Source organism: Tauraco erythrolophus, chromosome 23 (assembly GCF_009769465.1).
Source record: "Tauraco erythrolophus isolate bTauEry1 chromosome 23, bTauEry1.pri, whole genome shotgun sequence".
Classification (NCBI taxonomy): Eukaryota; Metazoa; Chordata; class Aves; order Musophagiformes; family Musophagidae; genus Tauraco; species Tauraco erythrolophus.
The window spans coordinates 1,973,702-1,995,676 of record NC_141487.1 but is presented as its reverse complement, the minus strand read 5'-3'; the positions used below and the strand labels follow the sequence as shown (position 1 = coordinate 1,995,676).

Below are 21,975 nucleotides of genomic sequence, written 5' to 3'. Positions count from 1 at the left end.
TTTAATCCTCGGACACGTTTCCACCTCCTTGGCCCTCGGGTTTCTCCGTGGAGGAGCTTTGGGAGACACAGGTGATGGGGTAACATCCTTCTGCCCATGTTCCCTCCATCCCACGCCATTTCTGAAGGGGAAAAAAAAAGAAAAAAAAAAAGGGCATTTTGGGGCTTCTTCTTGATTTTGAGGATTGGGCAGGTCCAAGAAGGTGGATTAACCCCTTGAGATGCCATCGTTGCACCCGAAGCCCAACCAGGTTACAAACTGCAAGGAAACATGCTGATTCCTCTAGGATTTATTTCCATGCTCCCCAAATCTCCTTTCCAAGGGAAACCATGCATACTGAGCTCCCAAGAAAACACCAGGGGATTTTTTTTTTTTTTTTTTTTTTGTACCAAATATCCTCGATTCACAGTCCAAAAAAAAAACAACCAACCAATGACAAAAACCGGCTATTTCGGCAAAAATCCTCGTTTCAGCACCAGCTGGCACCCTCTGAGCGCTCCCGCTGCTACTTCTGCATCTCCAAGTGCCCCAATATATACAAATTCCTTCTTTATACAGGTAATAATATACATCATATTTATATATATATTTTTTTATATATATATATAGATATTCACACGCAGACACCTTCGGCCAAAGAACCAGCACCTCCAAAGCCCGCAGGGAGGTCACCGTTCCTGCCGTTAAAAAACTCCCTCTCCCCATGCACAAAGCTGTTTTTTTTTGGGAAAAACCCCGTTTTTCCAATTTTTTTCCTCCTTAAAAATGATAATAAAGGGTGATGCACCCAGAGCAGGACCACCCCCGGCAGCTTTCGGGTGGCTTTTTGAGGTAGGTGCCAGGTGGGGGAGGTCCTCAGGGTGCTATAGCATCAGCGGGACCTGCCAGATGAGCAGGGTGCTGTCGGCGTCGCCGGCGCGGCGCGGCGATTCGGCGTTGAAGTTACGGTACCCGCGACCTCCCGAAACGATGGCCACCGAGGAAATCTCCTTGCGAGGGGCGTCGCGGGCGCAGGGTCGGCTCCGCACCCAGACGTCGGGGTCATCGGCCATCTCGTAGATGGAACCGTCTTCCTCGGTGTGCGCCGGCGCGCCGCCCGCCGGCGCTTCCCGCACCGATAACAGTTGCCCGGGGAGGTGGGAGGTGGATCGAAGGCGATATTGTAATAAAATCCCTTTTTTTCGCAGTTCCCGAGGCGGGGGGCCATCTAGCTCCGGGGGTTTCTCTTCTTCACCCTCCTCTTCCTCCTCCTGGTCGCCCTTTAGCACGTCGGGGGCCAAGGTGCTCAGCGCCACTGCCAAAAACTCCACGGGGCCACCGTGCCCGTTGAGGGACACCATGCCTTTTCCTGCCACCGAGAAAAAAAACCACCAAAAAAAAGGATTTTTGGTAAAAACGAGCCCAAAGATGAGGTTGTGTCCACTCAGGAAGGTGTTTTGTGGGTGATTTTTTTTTTTAGGGGGGGTGCTCACCGGTGATTTTGGGGATTCCTTCCAACCGGGGCACAGGCAGCAGCACGATGATGCCCTGGTCGGTGCCTACCCAGAGCGAACCCTGGCAGATGAGGAGGCTGGTGACACGGACGTGTTTTTGACCTGTGAAAACGGGGGGGGGAAAGAAAGAAAAATAAAAATAAAGAGGCTGAAGGGTGATTTTGCAACAGCCTCTTCCCAAATAACCCATCGCAAGGGGATTTTTTCACCGGGGGGACACTCCAGAGCCCCCCCAAAACCAAGCAGCATTGTTGCACGAAGGTCTCCGCGCTGCAAATATAAATAAATAAAAAGAGGAGCCAAAAAAAAAAAAAAAAAAGAAAAAGTGAGAGTTCTAACGGCAGATGAATATTTTATCGGCGGGACTTAGTGATAAATATTTTAACATGCCCTAAAAAAGGGGAAAAAAAAAAAGAACGAGTGACTTACATGAGCATCGCGCTTCGAACTAATTACACAATTGTGTCGCTCAGCAGCTGGAACGAGGAGGGAGACGACGACGTCGCGGACCCGGGCGGGTGGGAGGTGGGTGGGAGGCCACGGCGGGGAGGTGGGGCTGGACAGTGAAGTTGGGGGGAAAAGGGGCATACGGGGCGACGGCAGTGGGGTGCGTGCTTGGGTGCAAGGATGGGGTGCCAGGATGCACACGTGGGGATGAAGATGGGTGCAAGGATGGGGTGCAAGGATGCACACATAAAGATGAAGATGGGTGCAAGGATGAAGATGGGTGCGGGGATGAAGATGGGTGCGGGGATGAAGATGGGTGCGGGGATGAAGATGGGTGCGGGGATGAAGATGGGTGCGGGGATGCACGCGTGGGGATGAAGATGGGTGCAAGGATGGGGTGCAAGGATGCACGCATAAGGATGAAGATGGGTGCAAGGATGAAGATGGGTGCGGGGATGCACGCGTGGGAATGAAGATGGGTGCGGGGATGCACGCGTGGGAATGAAGATGGGTGCGGGGATGCACGCGTGGGAATGAAGATGGGTGCAAGGATGGGGTGCAAGGATGCACGCATAAGGATGAAGATGGGTGCAAGGATGAAGATGGGTGCGGGGATGCACGCGTGGGGATGAAGATGGGTGCGGGGATGAAGATGGGTGCGGGGATGAAGATGGGTGCGGGGATGAAGATGGGTGCGGGGATGAAGATGGGTGCGGGGATGCACGCGTGGGGATGAAGATGGGTGCAAGGATGGGGTGCAGGGATGCACGCGTGGGGATGAAGATGGGTGCAAGGATGGTGTGCAAGGATGCACATGTGGGGATGCACACAGGTGCAAGAATGCACACATCGGTATAAAGGATGGGTGCAAGGAGGGGGTGCAAGGATGCACGCGTGGGGATGAAGATGGGTGCAAGGTTGGGATGCACACATGGGGATGCCCATGGATGCAAGGATGCATGTGTGGGGATGCACATGGGTGCAAGAAGGCACGCACAGTGCAAAGATGAGACGCACAGATGAGGTGAGTGAATGCACACACACGTGCAAGCACGAGGTGCACAGATGCACACACATGTGCAAGGCTGTGGTGCACGGATAAGGCACACACATGGGAGTGCAGGTGCAAAGACGGCACACGCAGGTGCACAGACACCACCAGCTCTGTCCAAGAGACCCCAGAGGTCCAAGCCTGAACCTTCACACCATCAGCATCAGCCAGATAAATTCCTCGCCCAGTTTCTCTGCAAATCAGCACGGCTGCAACGCAACGTGTCCACAGGGCGACACCTCAACTTGCCCGTTAATTGCAATTAAGAGCCAGGAAGGGCCAAGAGGGGCTCACCCGGCAGGACAAAGGTGGTCCTGGTGGCAATGTTGATCTCCTGCAGATGCTCCAGCGTCTCGGTGTGGAAGAGGCGGATGGAGGAACCCGAGGAAAAGGCCATCCAGACCCCGCTGCCCGCCTTGATCATGTGCGTGACGCTGGCCTCCGTGTCTGGGTGGGCCTCGAAGGTTTGCTGCCAAAAAGGGGGAAATGGAAAACAAAACAAAAAAAATAATAAGGAAATCGAAGGGTTGTTCCCTAAAATCACTGCTGCCCTGGGCTCCTTTCCAGCTTTAGGGGCTGCAAAGCTGGATGAGGAGGGAATCGAAGCGACCTTGAGGTCCCACCCCTCCTCACCAGCTCTGGCTTGGGCAGAGAACACCAAAACCAAGCCCTTCTTAGGTTTATTTTGGGTGAAGAACAGCTTTTCCCATCCTTCCAGGGTTATTTTCTTCTTCAAAAGACTCAGACACATCTGCAAAACCCATCCTAAGCTGAGATGAGACCTTCCTGTTCCCTCCAAGCCCCAAAATCAGTGATTAAAGGCTCAGCAACCCCCTTGCAAGAGCTATTTGGGCATCACGGGTGGGGCCATCTGCTTTCCCAACCTCCTCGTTGGAGCATTTCCCTTCTCAGACCCAGGGTGCGAACGGCAGGAAAACCAATCCTTTTTTTTCTAACATTAAAAAAAAAAAAAAAATCGCCCCCTGCTGCCCATTTTCCAAAAAAGCCTCCATATTAGAACCAAAGGATTGAATTTTTTGGGGGGGGGGGGGAGGGGGGGCAGAACCTGCAGGCAGCAACTTTGCCTTCCTTTCTCCTATGGCTTTGAAATGGTTTTTTGCTTGAAAATTTGCTTTATTAAAAAAGAGAGAAGGGAAAAAGGGGAGGAGGAGGAAGGGGGAAAAAGGGGAGGAGGAGGAAGGGGAAAAAGGGGAGGGAGGAGGAAGGGGGGAAAAAAGGGGAGGAGGAGGAAGGGGGGAAAAAGGGGAGGAGGAGGAAGGGGGAAAAAGGGGAGGAGGAGGACGGGGGGGAAAAAGGGGAGGAGGAGGTAGGGGAAAAAGGGGAGGAGGAAGGGGGAAAAAGAGGAGGAGGAAGGGGTGAAAAAAGAGGAGAGGAGGAAGGGGGGGAAAGGAAGATCTGAGGCGGAGGAGGAGGAACGGGGAAAAGAGAGGAGGAGGAGGAGGAGGAGGGGAAGGGGGAAAAAGAGGAGGAGGAGGCAGGAGGAAGGGGGCAAAGGGAGGGGAGGAGGAGGAGGAGGAGGAGGAAGGGGGAAAAGGAGGAGGAGGAGGAAGGGGGAAAAGGAGGAGGAGGAGGAAGGGGGAAAAGAGGAGGAGGAGGAAGGGGGACAAGAGGAGGAGGAGGAGGGGGGAAGAGAGGAGGAGGAGGAAGGGGGAAAAGAGGAGGAGGAGGAAGGGGGGAAAAAGAGGAGGAGGAGGAAGGGGGAAAAAGAGGAGGAGGAGGAAGGGGGAAAAAGAGGAGGAGGAGGAAGGGGGAAAAAGAGGAGGAGGAGGAGGAAGGGGGAAAAGAGGAGGAGGAGGAGGAGGAAGGGGGAAAGAGAGGAGGAGGAGGAGGAGGAAGGGGGAAAAAGAGGAGGAGGAGGAGGAGGAAGGGGGAAAGGGAGGAGGAGGAGGAAGGGGGAAAAAGAGGAGGAGGAGGAGGAGGAAGGGGGAAAAAGAGGAGGAGGAGGAGGAGGAAGGGGGAAAAGGAGGGGAGGAGGAGGAGGAAGGGGGAAAAAGAGGAGGAGGAGGAAGGGGGAAAAGAGGAGGAGGAGGAAGGGGGAAAGAGGAGGAGGAGGAAGGGGGAAAAGAGGAGGAGGAGGAAGGGGGGAAAAGAGGAGGAGGAGGAAGGGGGAAAAGAGGAGGAGGAGGAAGGGGGAAAAGAGGAGGAGGAGGAAGGGGGAAAAGAGGAGGAGGAGGAAGGGGGAAAAAGAGGAGGAGAAGGAGGAAGGGGGAAAAAGAGGAGGAGGAGGAGGAGGAAGGGGGAAAAAGAGGAGGAGGAGGAGGAGGAAGGGGGAAAAGGAGGAGGAGGAGGAAGGGGGAAAAAGAGGAGGAGGAGGAGGAAGGGGGAAAAAGAGGAGGAGGAGGAGGAAGGGGGAAAAAGAGGAGGAGGAGGAGGAGGAAGTGGGAAAAAGAGGAGGAGGAGGAGGAAGGGGGAAAAAGAGGAGGAGGAGGAGGAAGGGGGAATAAGAGGAGGAGGAGGAGGAAGGGGGAAAAAGAGGAGGAGGAGGAGGAGGAAGGGGGAAAAAGGAGGAGGAGGAGGAGGAGGAGGAAGGGGAAAAGGAGGAGGAGGAGGAGGAGGAAGGGGGGAAAAGGAGGAGCGGGTATTGATCCCCTTCCCAAAGATGACTGGCATAGAGCATTCCCCGTCCCCCCCCCCCCCCCAAAAAAAAAAGCTTGCAAAAAATTGGGGTGAATGGAGCCTTTTAGGTGATCCTCCCGTTGTTTCCCACCCCACACAGATTTATTCCCCGACGGTTTATTCCCAAATCTCCCATCCCACCCCAGCAGACCCCAGACCTTTTCCATCAGCCCCTATTTATACCATTCCCCAGCAGCCCCCACCCTATTTTTATATTTTTTTCTTTTTCCCCTTCCTCCATCACTTTTTCTTCTGGAGAGAAAAAAAATTAAGAAATCCCACCTGGCTCCTGTCATAGATAAATAAAAAAAAAATAAAATCAGAGACAGAAAATGAATCCAGTCCCCGATGCATTATTCATCGCCGTGAGGTCGGATTTACGACGCCTGATCCATGCAAACTCCGTTTGAGAACTAAACGTGAAAATTGAAGGTAGGAAAAAGGTGGGGTTTGGGTTTTTTTCCAAAAAAAAAAAAAAAAGGACAGTAACTATTTAGCATTCCACGTCGTGGCGAAAAAGGACCCAAAAAGTGATGAAAAGCGCAATAAAAAAAAGGAATAAAAGATCTTTTGGGGCGTTGCACGGGCAAAGGATGTGCCCCGCGTGTGCGTCTGCGGGGGCTCAAACCAGTGGGACCCCCCCAAAAAAAAAAGCCACTGGGGGGGGTGTGTGTCCCCACCGTGGCACGGGGGGTCGCGGCGACGGTCCCTACCTGGGCACGGAGGTGGGTGGCATCGAGGACAGTGACACGGTTGGCACAACTGGCCCAGAGGGTCTCGTCCAGCGTCAGGAGGGTCCGGACGGGGCCGGGACCCACGGAGAGGCAGGTGGGCAGCGCCGTGGGGTCCCACAGCCCCCCTAAACCACGGAGGGGGGGATAAAAGTGATGGGGGGGGGGAGAAGATGCTCAGCGGAAAGAAAAAAGCGGCTTTCGCCAGAGCTGAAATCACCCCAAAGTCACCCCCCTGGTGACGTCACCAACTAAAGGGATGGGGGGAAAGGGGGGGGGTCGCACCCCCCCGTTCCAACACCAACCCCCCTCCCCAAAAAAAACCCGTTGCCCCCATGCCCCAAAAAACCCATTGCCCCCATGCGAACAACCAGCCACCTGCAACGCTCGGGCACGTTCCCTGGTGCAAAAGGCAAAAATTCCCCCCAAATATCCCCAAAATTGGGATTTTTTTTTTTTTTTTTTCTTTTTTTTTTTGGTGTTTTTTTTTTGTTGTTGTTGTTTTTGTTTATTTGGGGTGTTTTTTGGGGGGGGGGGGTGGTGGTTTTGCTTTGTGGTTTTTTTTCCTTCTTTTTTTGTTTGTTTGGGGTTTTTTTTCTGGTTTTGTTTGGGGTTTTTTTGACTTTTTATTTTCATTTTTCTTCTGTTTTTGTGTTTGTTTTTTTTTTTCAGGTTGCAATCAATTTGCAATTTATTTCCTCTTAAAACAACACTCCAGAGCCGATTCATCCCGAGCCAATCCGGAGCATCTCAATGAACAACATCCAACCTGGATTTCAATAAATTCCCCACCAGCGACGGCTGAGCCGCTTCCATAACTAATTATTCTCATTTTTTTATTTCCAATCCCCTATTTTTGTGGCTTTTTTTTCCTTTTTTAAATCTTTTTTCCAAGGGACATCGGGCTAAATCATCCCTTTTATCTCTCAAACCTCCGCTCCCAGCAGCAGGAGTTGGACACTGAGCCGCTTTTTCGGCAAATCCGAATTTTTTCCCGTTTAAAAACGCACTGTTTCAGGAAAGCTTTTTCCTCCCTCCCAAAAAAAAGGGTGTTAAGATTAAAACCCGCAGCCCCAACGGCGGCTCGTTGCCTTCCAGCTGATTGAGATTAAATCAATTTATATTTAATTGATATTAATTGTCCTGGTTGCGCTAAGACTGGGAACGGGACACGCGGTGTCCCAAAAATAACCCAATTTAAGTGGTTTTTTTTTCTGGCTCCGCCGCGCGGCTGCTGCTGGCTGCAGGTTTTCTCGCAGAAAATGGGTTTTTTTTTTTGTCCAAAAATAGGCCAAAACGATGCGTTATTTGAGGCTCTTTCCTACCATCTAGTGATGAAGGGATTCAACAGCCCAGGCGAGGAGTTCCCCGGGGAGGAAGGCTCTCGGAATGCCGCAGCCTCAGCTGGAACCAGGGACAAGAAATCCCCCAAAAATCAAGTTTATAAAAAAGTGGGGGTGGGATCTTGTGGGAAGGGGGTTTGGAAGGGATTAGAGCACCAAAAAGGAGATTTTTTTTTTTTTTTTTTTAGGTTTTGGGGTTTTTTTTTCAAGTCAATATCTCTAAGGGGTCTTTGTGCATCCCTTCCAGGGACTGTTTTCCATGTGTTTTCCCCCAAATCAAGCCCCTCACCATCACCCTACCAATGCAAAAATAGCTTTTTTTAAAAAAAATTTTTTTTTTTTTTTTTTTCCCTTCTCTGGGCTACAAGAATGGGGCTGACATAATGGGGGGAAAAAAATTAAAAACTATTTTAATCTTTTAAGCAACATTTTAGCAACCAGAACGTCTCGCTGGCTCAAAGAACATCCCGCTCCTGTGGGGTTTTTTTGGGATTTCCCACCAAAAAGCCAACCCGAAAGCCCATGTAGGTGCCCTCACCGTTGGCTCGGGGGTAGGCGGCCACGGTCCCATCCTGCAACCCGGCGAAGAGGTACTGGGCGCTGTGCTTCAAGCAGAGGACGGGCTGCACGCCGGGGCTTTTGCAGGTCAACAAGCACTGAGTCCCCGTGTCCACGCTGCCGTAGACCGCGATGCTGCGGGAGAAGACGGAGGAGGATCGTGCCGGATGGAGGTTGGGTGCCAGATCCAGGTTGGGTGCCGGCGATCCGCACCGAAAGGGAGGAGGTGGGAGGTAGGGGCTCACCTGCCATCCCGTAAGCCCAAGCAGACGGTGGGATGGGGGGCTGCGGGGGGCTGTTCGGTGGGGGTTCGGGGTTCCTGGGTAGCCGTCGGTTCCCCCTCGCCCACCTCAGGGATGTATTCCATGCACAGCACCGGAGAAGCCACCGGGAAGGACTTCACCGTCCGTGGCACGGCACGGTTGAGGGAGAAGATCTCCACTTGCCCCCCTGCGCCTTCCTGGCCACCCCCAACCTGCGGGCACCGGAGAAACGGGTGTTGGCACCAGCCGTGAGCACCGGAGAGGGGGTCTGGAGTCAACGTGACCCAAACCCGGTGGGTTTTGCCCCGTTTCCAGGCTGTTTCGCTCACCCAGAGGTAGCCTTGAGGCAACGAGGTGCTGACGGCGGAGAAGCCCAGCAGAGAGGACTGCACGGGGTTGTGCACCGCGGCGCCGAGCTGGGGGAGAGACCAGGGTATGGGGGGGTCCGTAACACCCCCAGCTTACCCCCAACGTCTGCAGGGTATCAGCACGTGCCCCTAAAAAATCAGGATCTGGCCAAAGCTCAGGTTGTATTTTCAATTTCTGCCTTGGCAACCAGCTTGGTCAACCCAGCCAGCCCATACACTGTGGGCTTTCTGTCTTGATTCCCCAAAAATGATAGATGTAAAGGGGAAGGAGGTATCAGGGAGGAGGTCTGGAGAAGAGGCTGGCCATCGCTCTTACCTGGAGATCAAGGGCCTTGGAGGAAAAGGCGGGCATGTGGCAGGAGAGGATGGGGCACCAGAAAGGAGCTTTGCTCTTCTTGTCTTCGTCGGGACAGAGCCAGCCCGGCTGGTTCTCCTCCCCTGTGGAGAGCAGAAGAGATGGCTGAGAAGGATGGCTGAGATACCACCCCCCCAGCAACTCTCCCTCCCCAATGGGACCCCAAAATGAGTAATTTGGGGTGCAGGACTCATCTTCAACCCCAAACCACAACACACTGGGCCAGGTTGCCCAGAGAAGCTGTGGCTGCCCCATCCCTGGCAGTGTTCCAGGCCAGGTTGGATGAGGCTTTGGGCAACCTGGTGTAGTGGAAGGTGTCCCTGCCCATGGCAGGGGGGTTGGAACTGGATGGTCTTGAAGGTCCCTTCCAACCCAAACCGTTCTATGGTTGATTCTATGACCATCTGTGGACCTGGGGCACATCTCACCCTTTTCCTCCCGGGGAAAAAAACCCAACACCCTAATGTGTTTCTTCACATTAGGCTTTCATGCGTTTTCATTTCTACCTCGCAGATACAGGATTATCCCCCAGGCATCCCAGATTAATCAAAAATAAAAACAAGCCACAAAAAAAATAAAAAAAACACAACAAACAACCTACAGAAACTGTTAAAAACAAGAGAATCAAAAATCCTTCCAGCCTGGGGGAATCCGAGCGCTTAAATAGAATTTCAAATGTTGGGTTTTTTTTTTTTTTCTTTCTTTCTTCTATTAAACAATATTTTTTTTTCCTGCAGTGGCTGTTGGAGTTAAATAGGAATAAATAGGAATAGGGATAAGGAAGCAGCAGGAGGGGCCGCTCCTCCCTTGCTTATTCATCCTGTTCCATGGATAACGGGTCGGTCCTGAGACCATGGGCACACGCCCTAAGGGAAACCCACCACCACGCGATGCCAACCCGGAGATGCCACCCAAGAGCAGCACAACGCAAAGCGTTTTGAGCCAGAATTACCAATTTCCTTCACTTCCAGTGTGCAAACCCCCGAAACCTTCTCCATCACCTTGCTCTGAATTTTTTCCCCGGCCCCGTTTCATGTCAGGATGCCCAGGGTGAAACAAAACCCCCTTTCTGCTCCCAAATTTGGTTTTTCAAAGCAAAGATGACGGCAAGCAACACGCCGTGGGGCTACTCACGTAGTCCTATCTTGGCCAAGTGCAAGCGGTTCACCCAGGAGATCTTGCTCAAGGGGTTCGGAGTGATGAAGACCACCATGACGCTGATGGGGCGGCCAGACCTGCATAGGGAAAGCATCACCAAGTTGGTCTTCAGCCTCCTCCTCCTCCCTGTGGTGGGAAGAGCCCACCCATGATCCACAAACTCACTTGTCCGGCTTCCCGGGCAGCAGGAGACGGAGACGGCACTTGTTGGCAGAGTGGATCTCCTCCTCCTTCACCTTCATCATCCTCTGCAGGGCCAAGCACCAGTCCTGGGCCACTGTCATGTTCAGGTTCTGAGGGAAAAGTCATCAGTCGTGGAAGTGCCTCCAAAATAAGACTGAATCATCCCCAAATTTCATCCACGAGGCTCAGGAGGATAAGGTGCCCAGTGGTCTCTGAGGAACTGCATGGTTATTGCGAAGCGCCCAAGCTTGGTTCTACCCAAACCATGAGTTTGACCATGCTTTGGTACGTCGGTACCTGGTAGGTGCCGTGCAAGGTGCTGATGAGAAGGGTGATCTGCTCCACCACCGCTAGGTCCTTCTGCAGGTCCTGCAGCTCCTGGAAGAGCCGCGGTGGCCCCAGGTAGACTTTATCTTGGGTGGGGAAACGGAGAAACAAGGTCCATGGAGGATGCTCCATCCCACCCCACCGTAACCAGCCCAAATACCCGATCAAGGGACGGGTGCTCACTGTGCGAAGCCTGCCCGGCCGGCATGTGCTTCTTGGCGCCGGCGTTGTGGATGACGACGTTGTCCTTGTCGTAGGCGCCGCTCTCCTGCCCCACCTCCACCACCTGGACCTGCGGGAGGGCCGTGCTCCACTTCACCACGTATTTGGGACCCAGGGGCACCAGGCTGCTAATTTCCAGCTGGCCTCTGCCGAGGGAAGACGCAAAAACGATACGTAAATACATCGGCGGGTGCCGCAGCTCACCCACAAGCCCCTGGAAAAGGTGGGTTTTGCAAGCCAAGCCCCCGTTTGCAACCCCACACCATGCAGCAGCCCATGCCTGCAACCCCCAAACGTGGGGCACGCGACCACAGCAGACCACACTCGGCACCTACCCTGGGTTCACCGGCCTAGAAAAGGGGAAAAACGATGAATAAAGAGGTATTATGGGGCGCTCAAGGAGGGTTTTTCCCTTTTGCATCATCAACTTCTATCAAGCCAAGAGGCCCCAGCAGGTTCCCGAACCCCACACCGGCTCAGGGACCCTGTGGCACCCAGGGATGGAGGCTTTGCATGGAGGCATGCCAAAAGTTGGGAATGAAGCAACCCCAAACCAGTTGGGTTCCCTCTCCGAAAACAAGGCGGGGTGGGTCGAAAAGCCCTTGGGTTAGAGCCAACGGAACCCACCAAGCCCAAAATCGAGGTGGGGGATGGTGGCTATGTTGAGGCTTTGCGAAACGATTTTGGGGCCTAGGGCCACCGGCACGTACTTGAAGTTGATGTTGGCGCAGACCAGCATGTCAGTTGAGGAGGAAAACCTTCCGTTCCTTGGACTTGATGAGCTGCCCCCGGTCGCCGTACACCGTCTCCGTCAGCGTCTCGCAGAGCAGGAGCTGCCGCTGCCCCGAGCTCAGCAGCTGTGGAGGGGATGGAGCAGGTGGGGAGCTCAGCCTGGAGGGCTCTTGCAAACCTCCTGCCCCCAAATTTGGGTTGCTTTTCCCTTTTTGCAAGGATTCTCCTCCAGCCGGGAGCACGCACGGCCCCGAGCTCTGCAGAGACGGACGCGCACCGTGCTCCGAGGCCGCGCAGTGCAAAACCCCTTTGCACCCTGTACATCCAACCACCAAGAGAGCAGAGCCCCGAAAGACCAACGTGACCCTTCCACAGCCCCTTTTGGGGTCTTCTCTTCACCCCCCAGCCCTAAATCCTGATCCCAAGGCTGAGCTGGTGGGTGCCTTGCTGCAGTTTTGGCCACCACAGCCATCCTCAGCCCGGGATGTGTCGCAATATCTTCATTTAGGGTTTGGTTTTGGGTTGGGTTTTTTTTGTCTTTCCCACCACCGGTTGCAACATCAGGCAGATGAGACATCAGCTCATTCTTGCTTTTCCCCAGAGAGGAATTTCCCCGTGCCAGCCTCTAGATTTGGTTTTGCAAAATGTCCTTCAAGAAAAAACAGGGATCCCACATTCCCGAAACCCCGTCCCATGATACAAAGAGGAAGGTTGGGGCTTGCAAAGCTCAACCGTCAGCTCTGAAACCCACCTGTCATGAGGATGAGGAGGGTGAGGCTGAAGGAACCCACCTTGTTGAGGCTGCTGCGGTCACTGATGCTCTTGCAGAGCTGCTGGATTTCGGCGACTTGGTCGGCCAAGCGCTTCTGCTCGTTGAGCTTCTCGGCCAACGTCTCCAGCTCGGTGAGGGCCAGCTGGAGGGACAGGCGGTCCGCGTGGCCCTTGGGGGTGTTCTTCAGCATGTCCTGGGGTGAGGAAAAGGATGGGGGAGAGGAACAAAGAGCCACCCCGGCAAAAGTCAGTCCTGTTGGGGACGCTACAATTTGGAAGCACTTCCAGCACCTCTGAAATCAAAGCTTAGAAGATGATCCTTGGGGAAGGTCCCCAAAGCTGCAACCAAGCTGCCCACCCAAAACTGCCGTGACTTGCTAAACCTTTCCCGCAGCACCCAGGCTGCAAAGCGAGGTAGGTGTTGGCAGCCCCTTCACCCGTACCTGCAGGAGCAGGATGAACTGGGGGAACCTCTGGATGGGCTTCACCATCAGCCCGTAGAGCGTGACGCGGTCAGCGCTGGCCATCTGCCTCTTCTACAAACGGAGGGGGGAAGCAAAAAAAAAAAAGTTTTCATCCATAACGGTGACCGGCAGCACCACACACCCACGTTTGGGTCCTGCTGACCTTGAGGAAGTCGAGAAAGGCAGGTTTGGTGAGACAAGCCTTCTTGATGAGGGACATGGCAGTGGTGAAGTTGTTGACGTAGTCGCTGTAGACGTCCAGCACCATTGACTTGGAGAACTGGGGAGAAGGTGGGAGGAGAGCCGCGATGGCACGGGGCTCCTCCGGAAAGGGGTGTCGGCAAAGCGACGTGGGTGCTCGGATACTTTCAGAGTGATGCTGGTGGTACCCCGAGTTGAGGATGCATCACTTCAACGCTCCACACCCCATCTACTGTCATTGAGAGGGGTCCAAGGGGAGGGTTTCGCAGCCATTGCCCGACTTTTCCTCCTACCGAGGCCACGAAGAGGTCCCCGATCTTCTCCGCCGAGTCCCACTCGGCCACGCGGGAGGCGAGAGCGATCTGGAACATGGAGTGGCACTGCAGGATCTCCTTCAGCCGGAAAAACACCACCTGGCACTTCCTGGCGCTCAGCACCTTCGGCTCCATCTCCATCAGCGGGTTCCTGTAATCCTGTGGGAGATGCCGGTGCATCAGCATCCCTGTATCCCTGCAGCTCCCCCCACTCCAAAAAAAAAAAAAAATGGGGTCCCTCACCTGCAGGATGCGTTTCAGGGAGTCGACGTAGCTCCGCTCGCTCTGCACGATGGAGCCCAGGATGTGTCTCCGAACCACCTGTGATGACACCGGGGCTCAGCCGCCGTGTCCCCCCCCCCCCAAAAAAAAATTGAGATTGGGGTGGGGGGACACGCAGGCACAGCGCATTGCAGAAGTGCTGACTCGTTGACTTCGCTTTCTGCTGACTCGCCCTTCCCCTGGTTGCTCAATCACAGGATGGAGGGGAAGCCGCGTACTCCCACCCCCCCCCAACCACCTACCCCGGACCCCAACCCACCCCACGCCCACCTGCTGTGGGCTCAGCCCCTCGGGCATGGGGCCCAGCTCCGGCGGTGGGTGCTTCATGTCAGAGACAGTGACCTCCAGGAACCCCATGTCCTCCTCCTCCGAGTCCCCTGCGGGGACAAAATAATAAAAACCAACCAAATGCCAAAAAAAAAAAAAAAAATTAGATTTTTTTGGGCCTCGAGAAGACTCTGGAGCCCCCCCCAGCTGCTTGGCTGGGGACGCGGTTGGGTCGGGAGCCGGGAGCGGAGGTGGACCCCAACGTCCTCCCGGAGCCGCTGTCACCGGACACCAGCATGAGTCAGGTGGCGAGCTGGGAGTGAGCCAAGACCCCACCGAGAGGGGACAAAAAGGGTGTCCCCGGCCCCCAAAAGCCCCCCTGGTTGATGGAAAAGCCCCCCCTCCCCCCCATCATCATCCTCGCCCCAAGGGTGGGCACGAGCAGGGACAAAGCGGGAAGGAAAAGGCTCTGAAAGCAACGCACGGATCAGAAAAAAAACAGGGAAGGCAAGAGGCTGACGCCCGCCGCGGCGGGTCCCTTACCCGAGGCCGAAGCAGCGGAGGAGGAGGAGGGTGAGCGAGCCAAGGCGGCGGCGGCGGTGGCGGCGGCGTCGCGATGCAGCGACGGCCGTTTCTTCCACATGGCCGCACCGCCCCGCGCCGACCGCCCCGGCCCCATCCCCGGCACCTATAAATAGCCGCTACTGGGGAGGACCGGCGCGGTGGAGGGGAGGGCACTGGCGGCCGAGTGACCTTTTTCCTTCCCTAATTTTGGCAGGGAACATCGCCGCGCTTGGCCGCCTGGCTCCTCTCTCCCTCCATCTCCGCGGATCCGGGATGGGATGGGATGGGATGGGATGGGATGGGATGGGATGGATGGGATGGGATGGGATGGGATGGGATGGGATGGGATGGGATGCTCTATGGCACCCCGAAAGCATCCAAGCCGTGATCCCGGTGAGGTTAAGCCACGGCGGGGCCGTGCAGCAAAGCTGGGACACACACACCGGATCCCCTCCGGACAGCCCCGGCCGAGCCGGGAGGTCGCCTGGCCGGGATCCTACCTCCCCCGTGACGTTCCGGGGAGACCCTGGAGCTCCAACGGGCGAGCGGTTGGTTTTCCGCCGCCCTCCTCCTCCTCCGCTCCCCATCCCCTACGCGACAGCGGCAAAATTAGGAAAAACGACCCCCACCCCCCCAAAATTGGTATTTCAGGGTAGATTCAGCTCTATATTCGAGGGGAGCACCCATGGGTGCTGGCGTGGTGGGGACACTGTCCTGCTCTCGAAAGGAGATGGGTGTTTGGAGCAAGAAGCGAGGTGAACCGACCGAGCTTGCACGGGGATGCAAAAAGTGAAAAAAATATGAAATAAGAGCGTAAAGCACAGAAAATAAAATGGCAAAGGAAGAGCTGGAAGCTGTGAGGATTCATAATGATTTTTTTCCAAAAATACTCTCAAAAAGGGTTTTTTTTGGCTGTTAAAAGCAAGGACGGGGGTTTCCCCCCGCTTACCTGGTGCTTCTTTCCGGTGCAGGAACGTCACCTTCCGCATCACCGCGATCTTGGTCTTCTCCAAACCGTCCTTGGTGCCGCTTTTGGCCGCTTTCATCAGCTGGGTCATCTGGGCAGGGGGACAAGAGGGACCAGGAGAGGCTTGAGGTGGCACCAGGACCCCATTTCAGGTCCAGATACAGCAGTGCCATCTCCTTGGGGACATCTCCTCCAAGCATCATCCCCCTTTTCGGGTCTGGATGCAGTGGTGCTACCTCCTTGGGGACATCATCCCCCTTTTCAGGTCTGGATGCAGTGGTGCCACTTCCTTGAGGGCATCCCCTCTGAGCATCACCTCCTTGGGGACATCATCCCCCTTTTCAGGTCTGGATGCAGTGGTGCCACCTCCTTGGGGACACCTTCTCTGAGCATCACCTCCTTGGGGACGTCATCCCCCATATTCGGTCTGGATGCAGCAGTGTCACCTCTTTGGGGACATCATCTCCCTTTTCAGATCTAGATGCAGTGGTGCCACCTCCTTGGGGACATCATTCCCCATTTTGGGTCTGGATGCAGCAGTACCATCTCCTTTGGGGACACCATCCCTCATTTTGGGTCTCGTTGCAGTGATGCCACTTCCTTGGGGACATCATCCCCCTTTTCAGGTCTGGATGCAGTGGTGCCACCTCCCTGGGGACATCATCCCCCATGTGGGGTCTCATTACAGTGGTGCCACCTTCTTGGGGACATCATCCCCCATTTCAGGTCTGAATGCAGCAGTACCATCTCCTCTGGGGACACCATCCCCTATTTCGGATCTGGATACACTGATGCCACCTCTTTGGGGACATCATTCCCCTTTTCGGCTCTAGACACAGCGGTACCATCTCCTTTGGGGACATCATTCCCCAGTTTGGATCTGGATGCAGTGGTGCCACCTCCTTGGGGACATCATCCCCCATTTGGGGTGCCTTTGGGGACACCCCCTCCGAGCCCTGTCCCCGTTTCCCCACGCAGCCCCATGACGATGAAGAGGAGCCCCACGGCTGAGGAAGAAGGACGCTCCGGCATCTCTCCCTGCTCCGCGGGGACCCGGCTGCGGGCGCAGGCGAAGCGGGAACACGCAGCGAAAGCGGAGAGGGAAGGAGGGACCCAAGCGGGAGCGCGAAGGGTGGGGGGCGCCGACCTTCACACCTCCAACCGCCACCACTCCAGTCCAACCGCCACCACTCCAGTCCAAACTGGTGTCGGCATCTCCTTCCTACCCCGAACCCATCCTGAACCCCCCTGGACCTGGATGCTTTAGGGCTGGGAAGGGCTTTTCCGCTAAATTTTTTTTACACCTCCCTAAAATTTCCTTTTGCCACTTGATTTCCAATCAATACAGGGGAAAAAAAAAAAAAATTTCCTTTTCCCACTTGATTTCCACTTGATATGGGGCAAAAAAATCCTAAACCAAAAAACCTCAACTTCTGGAAGGGGTGATCCTGCTTCATCCCAACGCCCCTTCGGAATAAAAATCAATCAATAAATAAATAGATCACCTGAAAAAATCCCCGTTTGTACCCAAAAAGCAAATGGGAATTAAAAATAAATATATAAATTGCCCAAAGGCAAATCGAAATTTAAAATAAATATATAAATCGCCCAAATAGATCCCTGTTTGCACCCAAAAAGCAAACGGGAATTAAAACCAAATATATAAATCACCCAAAAGCAAGTTGGAAGTAAAAATAAATATATAAATCGCCCCCCAAAAAATCTCCGTTTGCACCCAAAAGCAAATTGGGTTTGAGCAGCTGGAGCCGCTAATAAATTCAGATTTTTTTTTTTTTTTTTTTTTAATCGAGGGGATAAATTGGGATGAATTGAAGCTGGATTAGAGGGTTTGGGGTTTGGGTTTTTTTTGTTTTTTTTTTTTTTTGCCCTTCCCACACCTCGGGGAAATTTAGGGAAGGGGATGGGAGGGATGGAGGAGGGACGGTACCTTCCAATCGTACTTCTGCTTCAGCTCCTGCATGTCTCGCCCCCCAACTCTTAAAGCCAGGATGTCCCGCTTAGTCCTGGCGTATCTCTCCTTTAGTCTATTCAGGTCTGGAGAAAGCTGAGCCCAAAAGCAAACCGGGCGGGAGGAGGAGGAAGAGGAGGAAGAGGAGGCAGAGATCCAAGGAAAGCAGCCAAAACCACCAAAAAACACACAAAAAGAGGAGAAATCATCCCAAAGCAGCACCGTACAGGCAGCATCGCGTGTTTTCCCCCCACCTCCTCTCCCGAAATAAAATAAAACTCAGTGTTGCTCCAGCAAGGGAGGGAGCAAATATATATATATTTTTATATATATATTTATATTTTTGTATTTATTTATATATAAAATTATATATATATTTATATATATATTTATATATATAATTTTTTATATATAAAGCGCAGGGGAAAGCGGCAGCCACACTCTGGAGATGCCAGGATGCGAAAGGAAAAGAGGGGAAAGAGGGGGGAAAAAAAAAAGGAAGAAAACAAACCAAAAAAAAAGAAAACAAAAAAAAAAAAGAAAAAGAAGGAACTGAAATTCTGGAAGTTTCGGGTCGGTTTTGCACCGCGTGGCCCCGGCAACGGTGTCTGCGGCGGTGGGGCTGGGGGGGCTCCCGTCCCTTTTATCCCTCACACCCGAGGAATAAAAATAATGATGAAAAGGAAAATAAGGATAATAAATAAATAAATAATAGTACGAATGGATACTAATCAATACTAAATCCTAATAAATAATTCCAATAAAGTAACAAATAATAGAATAACAATCAAAATTAATAAACGATGATTAAGAATTGTTAATATTAATAACTAATACTACTACTACACTACCTTGGGCTGGAAGGACGCCCGGTGCTTGGCCGGCTCGGCCTCCAGTTTGGTTTCCTCGCCCGAATCCTCGCTGTAGCTCTCGAACTCGCTGGAGCTCCAGCCCAAATCGTCGCCGGCCCGCGGCCCCTCGCCCATCGCGCTGCGCTCCGGCCCCGCGCCTGCCGAGCCAAAAAGGGAATTTTCCCCTCTCTGGGAGATGCCCCAAATCCTCAGGGTCTTACAACCCATCTGGGGACACGGCTGCCTTCATCCTTCCCACATCCCAGTGATTTTCCCAGGGTTATCCCCTTTCTGCATTCCTGGCTCCTTCCCGGAGCGGCCTCAGTTTACCCAGCTGGAAAATGGGTGTGCGGTCGTGGGGGAAGAGGAGGAAGGGGGAAGAGGAGGAAGGGGGAAGAGGAGGAAGGGGGAAGAGGAGGAAGGGGGAAGAGGAGGAAGGGGGAAGAGGAGGAAGGGGGAAGAGGAGGAAGGGGGAAGAGGAGGAAGGGGGAAGAGGAGGAAGGGGGAAGAGGAGGAAGGGGGAAGAGGAGGAAGGGGGAAGAGGAGGAAGGGGGAAGAGGAAGGTTCCATCCTTACCGTCCTGCTCGGCATCAAGGGCTTCGCAGGGGACGTCATCGTAGATCACATCGTCCTCCACCGCCGGGAACTCGAAGCGCTCACCTTTGGGGGGGACACACACCCCCACCCCAGGACCTCAGGTCAGCCAAGATGGAAAAATCCTTCCCCAGCCTCAGCAGGGTTTTTTTTGGGGGGTTGTTTTGGGTTTTTAGGGGTTGTTTTGAGTTTTTTCGGGGTTGTTCTGTTTTTTTTCCAGCATTTTAACCCACCTCGGCGGCCGCTTTTCCTCTTCCAGGTCTGGGTACCGACGTGGGGGGCTCCTCCAGCCTCCCCATTGCTCACCCCCAGCGGCAGCCTGCGGGGAAGGGGGTCAGGGAGCACCCCGGGGTGCTCCCCCAGCCCCCTCCAACACCCATCCCCAGTGCACCCCAAAACCCCGGTGCGCTCCTGCTCCCAGCAGAGAAGTTGGGGAAACTGAGGCACGGCACCACACTGTGACATGCCAAAAAAGGGGTGGGGGGAAACCCCAGAGCAGCACTTTCTCTTTCAAGGGACTCAACCCCCCCAAAAAAAATCCCCCTCAAAACCCCACGTACCCTTCCTGAGTCTCCGGCACCGGCCCGTCTGCGGAAGTGGAAAAGCGAAGAGAAACGGCGTCAGCACCCAGGACACCCAAAGGGGAGCTGGGGGGGACACTGGGGACCCCCTGCCCGTCCCCCGTCACCAGTGCCGGAGCTGAGGGTACGCCGCCTGCGAGGGGGGGCCCGGAGAACCGCTTCGCCACTGGGCTCAGCCGCCGAGTCGTCTTCTTCCTCCTCCTCTTCCTCGCTATCCTCGAAGTCGAAGGCTTCGCCGAGATCCTCCTCTCCGTGGAGGGGGGGGCTGGGGGACTCCGGGGCCAGATGGTCACCTGTGAGCAGAAACTTTGTCACTTGGGGTGTGAGAAAGCATCAACCCCCCCAAAAACACACAAGATCCAACAGCCCCGGGGGGGTTCGCGACTCCGGAAGGCTCTGATGGGGATGGTCCCCCCCTTCCTGCCCAAGGCTGGATGTGTCCCCTCCCCAAAAAAAAAACAACACCCCAGTTCTGGCCAGTTGAGGGTACCTATTGCGGGGTGGGGGGGCAGCTCAGACGAAGCCATGGCACCAGGGGTCCGGATGCTCCGTCTGGGCCCTTCCCTGAGGTTTTCCTGCGGGAAAGGAGGAGAAATGGGTTGAGTGGGGAGATCAGCCCCCCCCCTCCAAGTCCATCCTTGGGATAAGCGTGACCGATGCAGCTCCAGTCGCTCCAAAACCTCGTCAGGAAGCAGAAACGTTGCTCCAGGGTCCCAAGTTTGTGGCAAATCCAACCCCACGCGTGGTGAATCCACCCGGCGAATTATCCTGTTCACGGCAAATTTTATCCCGTTCACAGCAAATCCAGCCCCTTCCCAGCTCCGAGCAGCCAACTGGAAGGTGTCGGAGGCTGGGAAGCGCCGAGCATCCTCCTGGAGATCGATGGTTCATCCGCTCCGGTAACCGGAGACTCCCGACGCGCCACCACGAAAGGTCACCGAGAGGAAGAGGAAGGACGAAGCGGGGACCCCCGGTGCTCGAGGGCCGACAAAAAGAGGAAAATGGGACCAAAATCCACTATTTTGGTCCTGCTGGAGCACAAGGAATGCCACCACCCTGCTCTCAAAAGAAGTGACCCCCCATAATATCCCGGTGACCGTTTGTCCCTCGCCTGGATCCCTCGTTTCTCCTGGGAGGGGGGATAAAGGGCATCATCGATCCCCTCATCGCCCCCAAAAAAAAAGGGATGGATTTATTCCTTCTGTGCCAAAACTCCTCCGAGCCGCCACACACGGAGCCGTACGGCTCCAGGGCCACCTATAAATAAATATATAAATTAAATAAATATAAAAATCTACATAAAAATCTCTCTCTCTAGGGCTGGAGCACAGCAGGAGGGAGCTGAAGTCCAGGACCATCCCCCCGAATTCACCTTTACCCCTGGAAAAGGAGCTCTAAACCCCACAGCAAAACCCAAAATACCCCCAAAAACCCCAAAATATCCCCCAAAATACCGAGTTAAACCCACCCGGCCCTTTCCCACAAAAAAAAAAGTTTGTATATTTAAATTTTTGAATGTTTAATTTTGAATTTAACTTTTTCCTAACTTCTTCCCTCCTCTTCTCCTTTTTCCCTTCTCCTAACTTTTTCCCTTCTCTTCTCCTAACTTTTTCCCTTCTCTCCCCAGCTTTCACAAGCTCCAGAAGGCTTTTATCCCTACGGATGCAACGCCAACCGAGCCATAAATCCACGATAAACCAGCCCTGACCAGGAGATGCGACGGAGCCAAAGGGAAATCAAAAAAAAGCGCCGTATTTCTGCAGCGACGCCTCCGAAACAAACTTTAAAAAAAAGCAAATTGAGGAGAAAATAACAAAAACGAGGTAAAATAAACCCAGAAAAACAACTGCTGATGGTTTTATCCAGAAACCAGTTGGCTTACTGGTTTGCGCCGCTCTCCCATTAACCCGATGGTGTCTGCGGGCGGACGACACGGAGCCGGACCCGGCAGCTCGGTCCCCAGTTTATCCCACTAACGGCACACGGAGAAGGTCACTTCCCATTTTGACAGTTGACATAAGCTCCCGTCAACCCAATTTATCCCGGCGCCTGGTTATTTTTCCCAGCCACGAGCACGAGCCACCGCCGAGAGGAATTCCCAGCTCTCCGAAACGACCCGCTCCGACTTTTCATTGGGTCTTGCCAAATTAAATTAAAAAAAAATAATAATAATTTTTAAAAAAAGGTTATTTCACATCATTTTTCAGAGCAAAAGCACTAGCGGGGGCCACGAGCATCCCATGGATGGGGGGAAAAAAAAAAAATCAGTGGGAATGCGCTGT

The 21,975-nt window shown here is 53.9% G+C and overlaps 1 protein-coding gene across 1 annotated transcript; it reads right to left on the bottom strand.

Moving 5' to 3' along the window:
• Positions 1–863: 863 nt before the first annotated feature.
• Positions 864–21,596, bottom strand: ARHGEF10L (Rho guanine nucleotide exchange factor 10 like). Its single transcript, XM_086625501.1, is given in 30 exon segments — positions 864–1,348; positions 1,473–1,595; positions 3,286–3,460; positions 6,342–6,487; positions 8,241–8,395; positions 8,506–8,735; positions 8,853–8,939; positions 9,208–9,329; positions 10,381–10,481; positions 10,570–10,697; positions 10,885–11,000; positions 11,098–11,282; positions 11,847–11,881; positions 11,883–11,993; positions 12,660–12,833; positions 13,083–13,175; positions 13,267–13,383; positions 13,598–13,777; positions 13,862–13,939; positions 14,171–14,277; positions 15,232–15,321; positions 15,681–15,789; positions 17,647–17,763; positions 18,519–18,676; positions 19,095–19,178; positions 19,346–19,431; positions 19,673–19,700; positions 19,807–19,986; positions 20,184–20,268; positions 21,576–21,596. Coding segments are annotated over 30 exon segments (3,906 nt in total).
• Between the last annotated feature and the right edge of the window lie 379 nt (positions 21,597–21,975).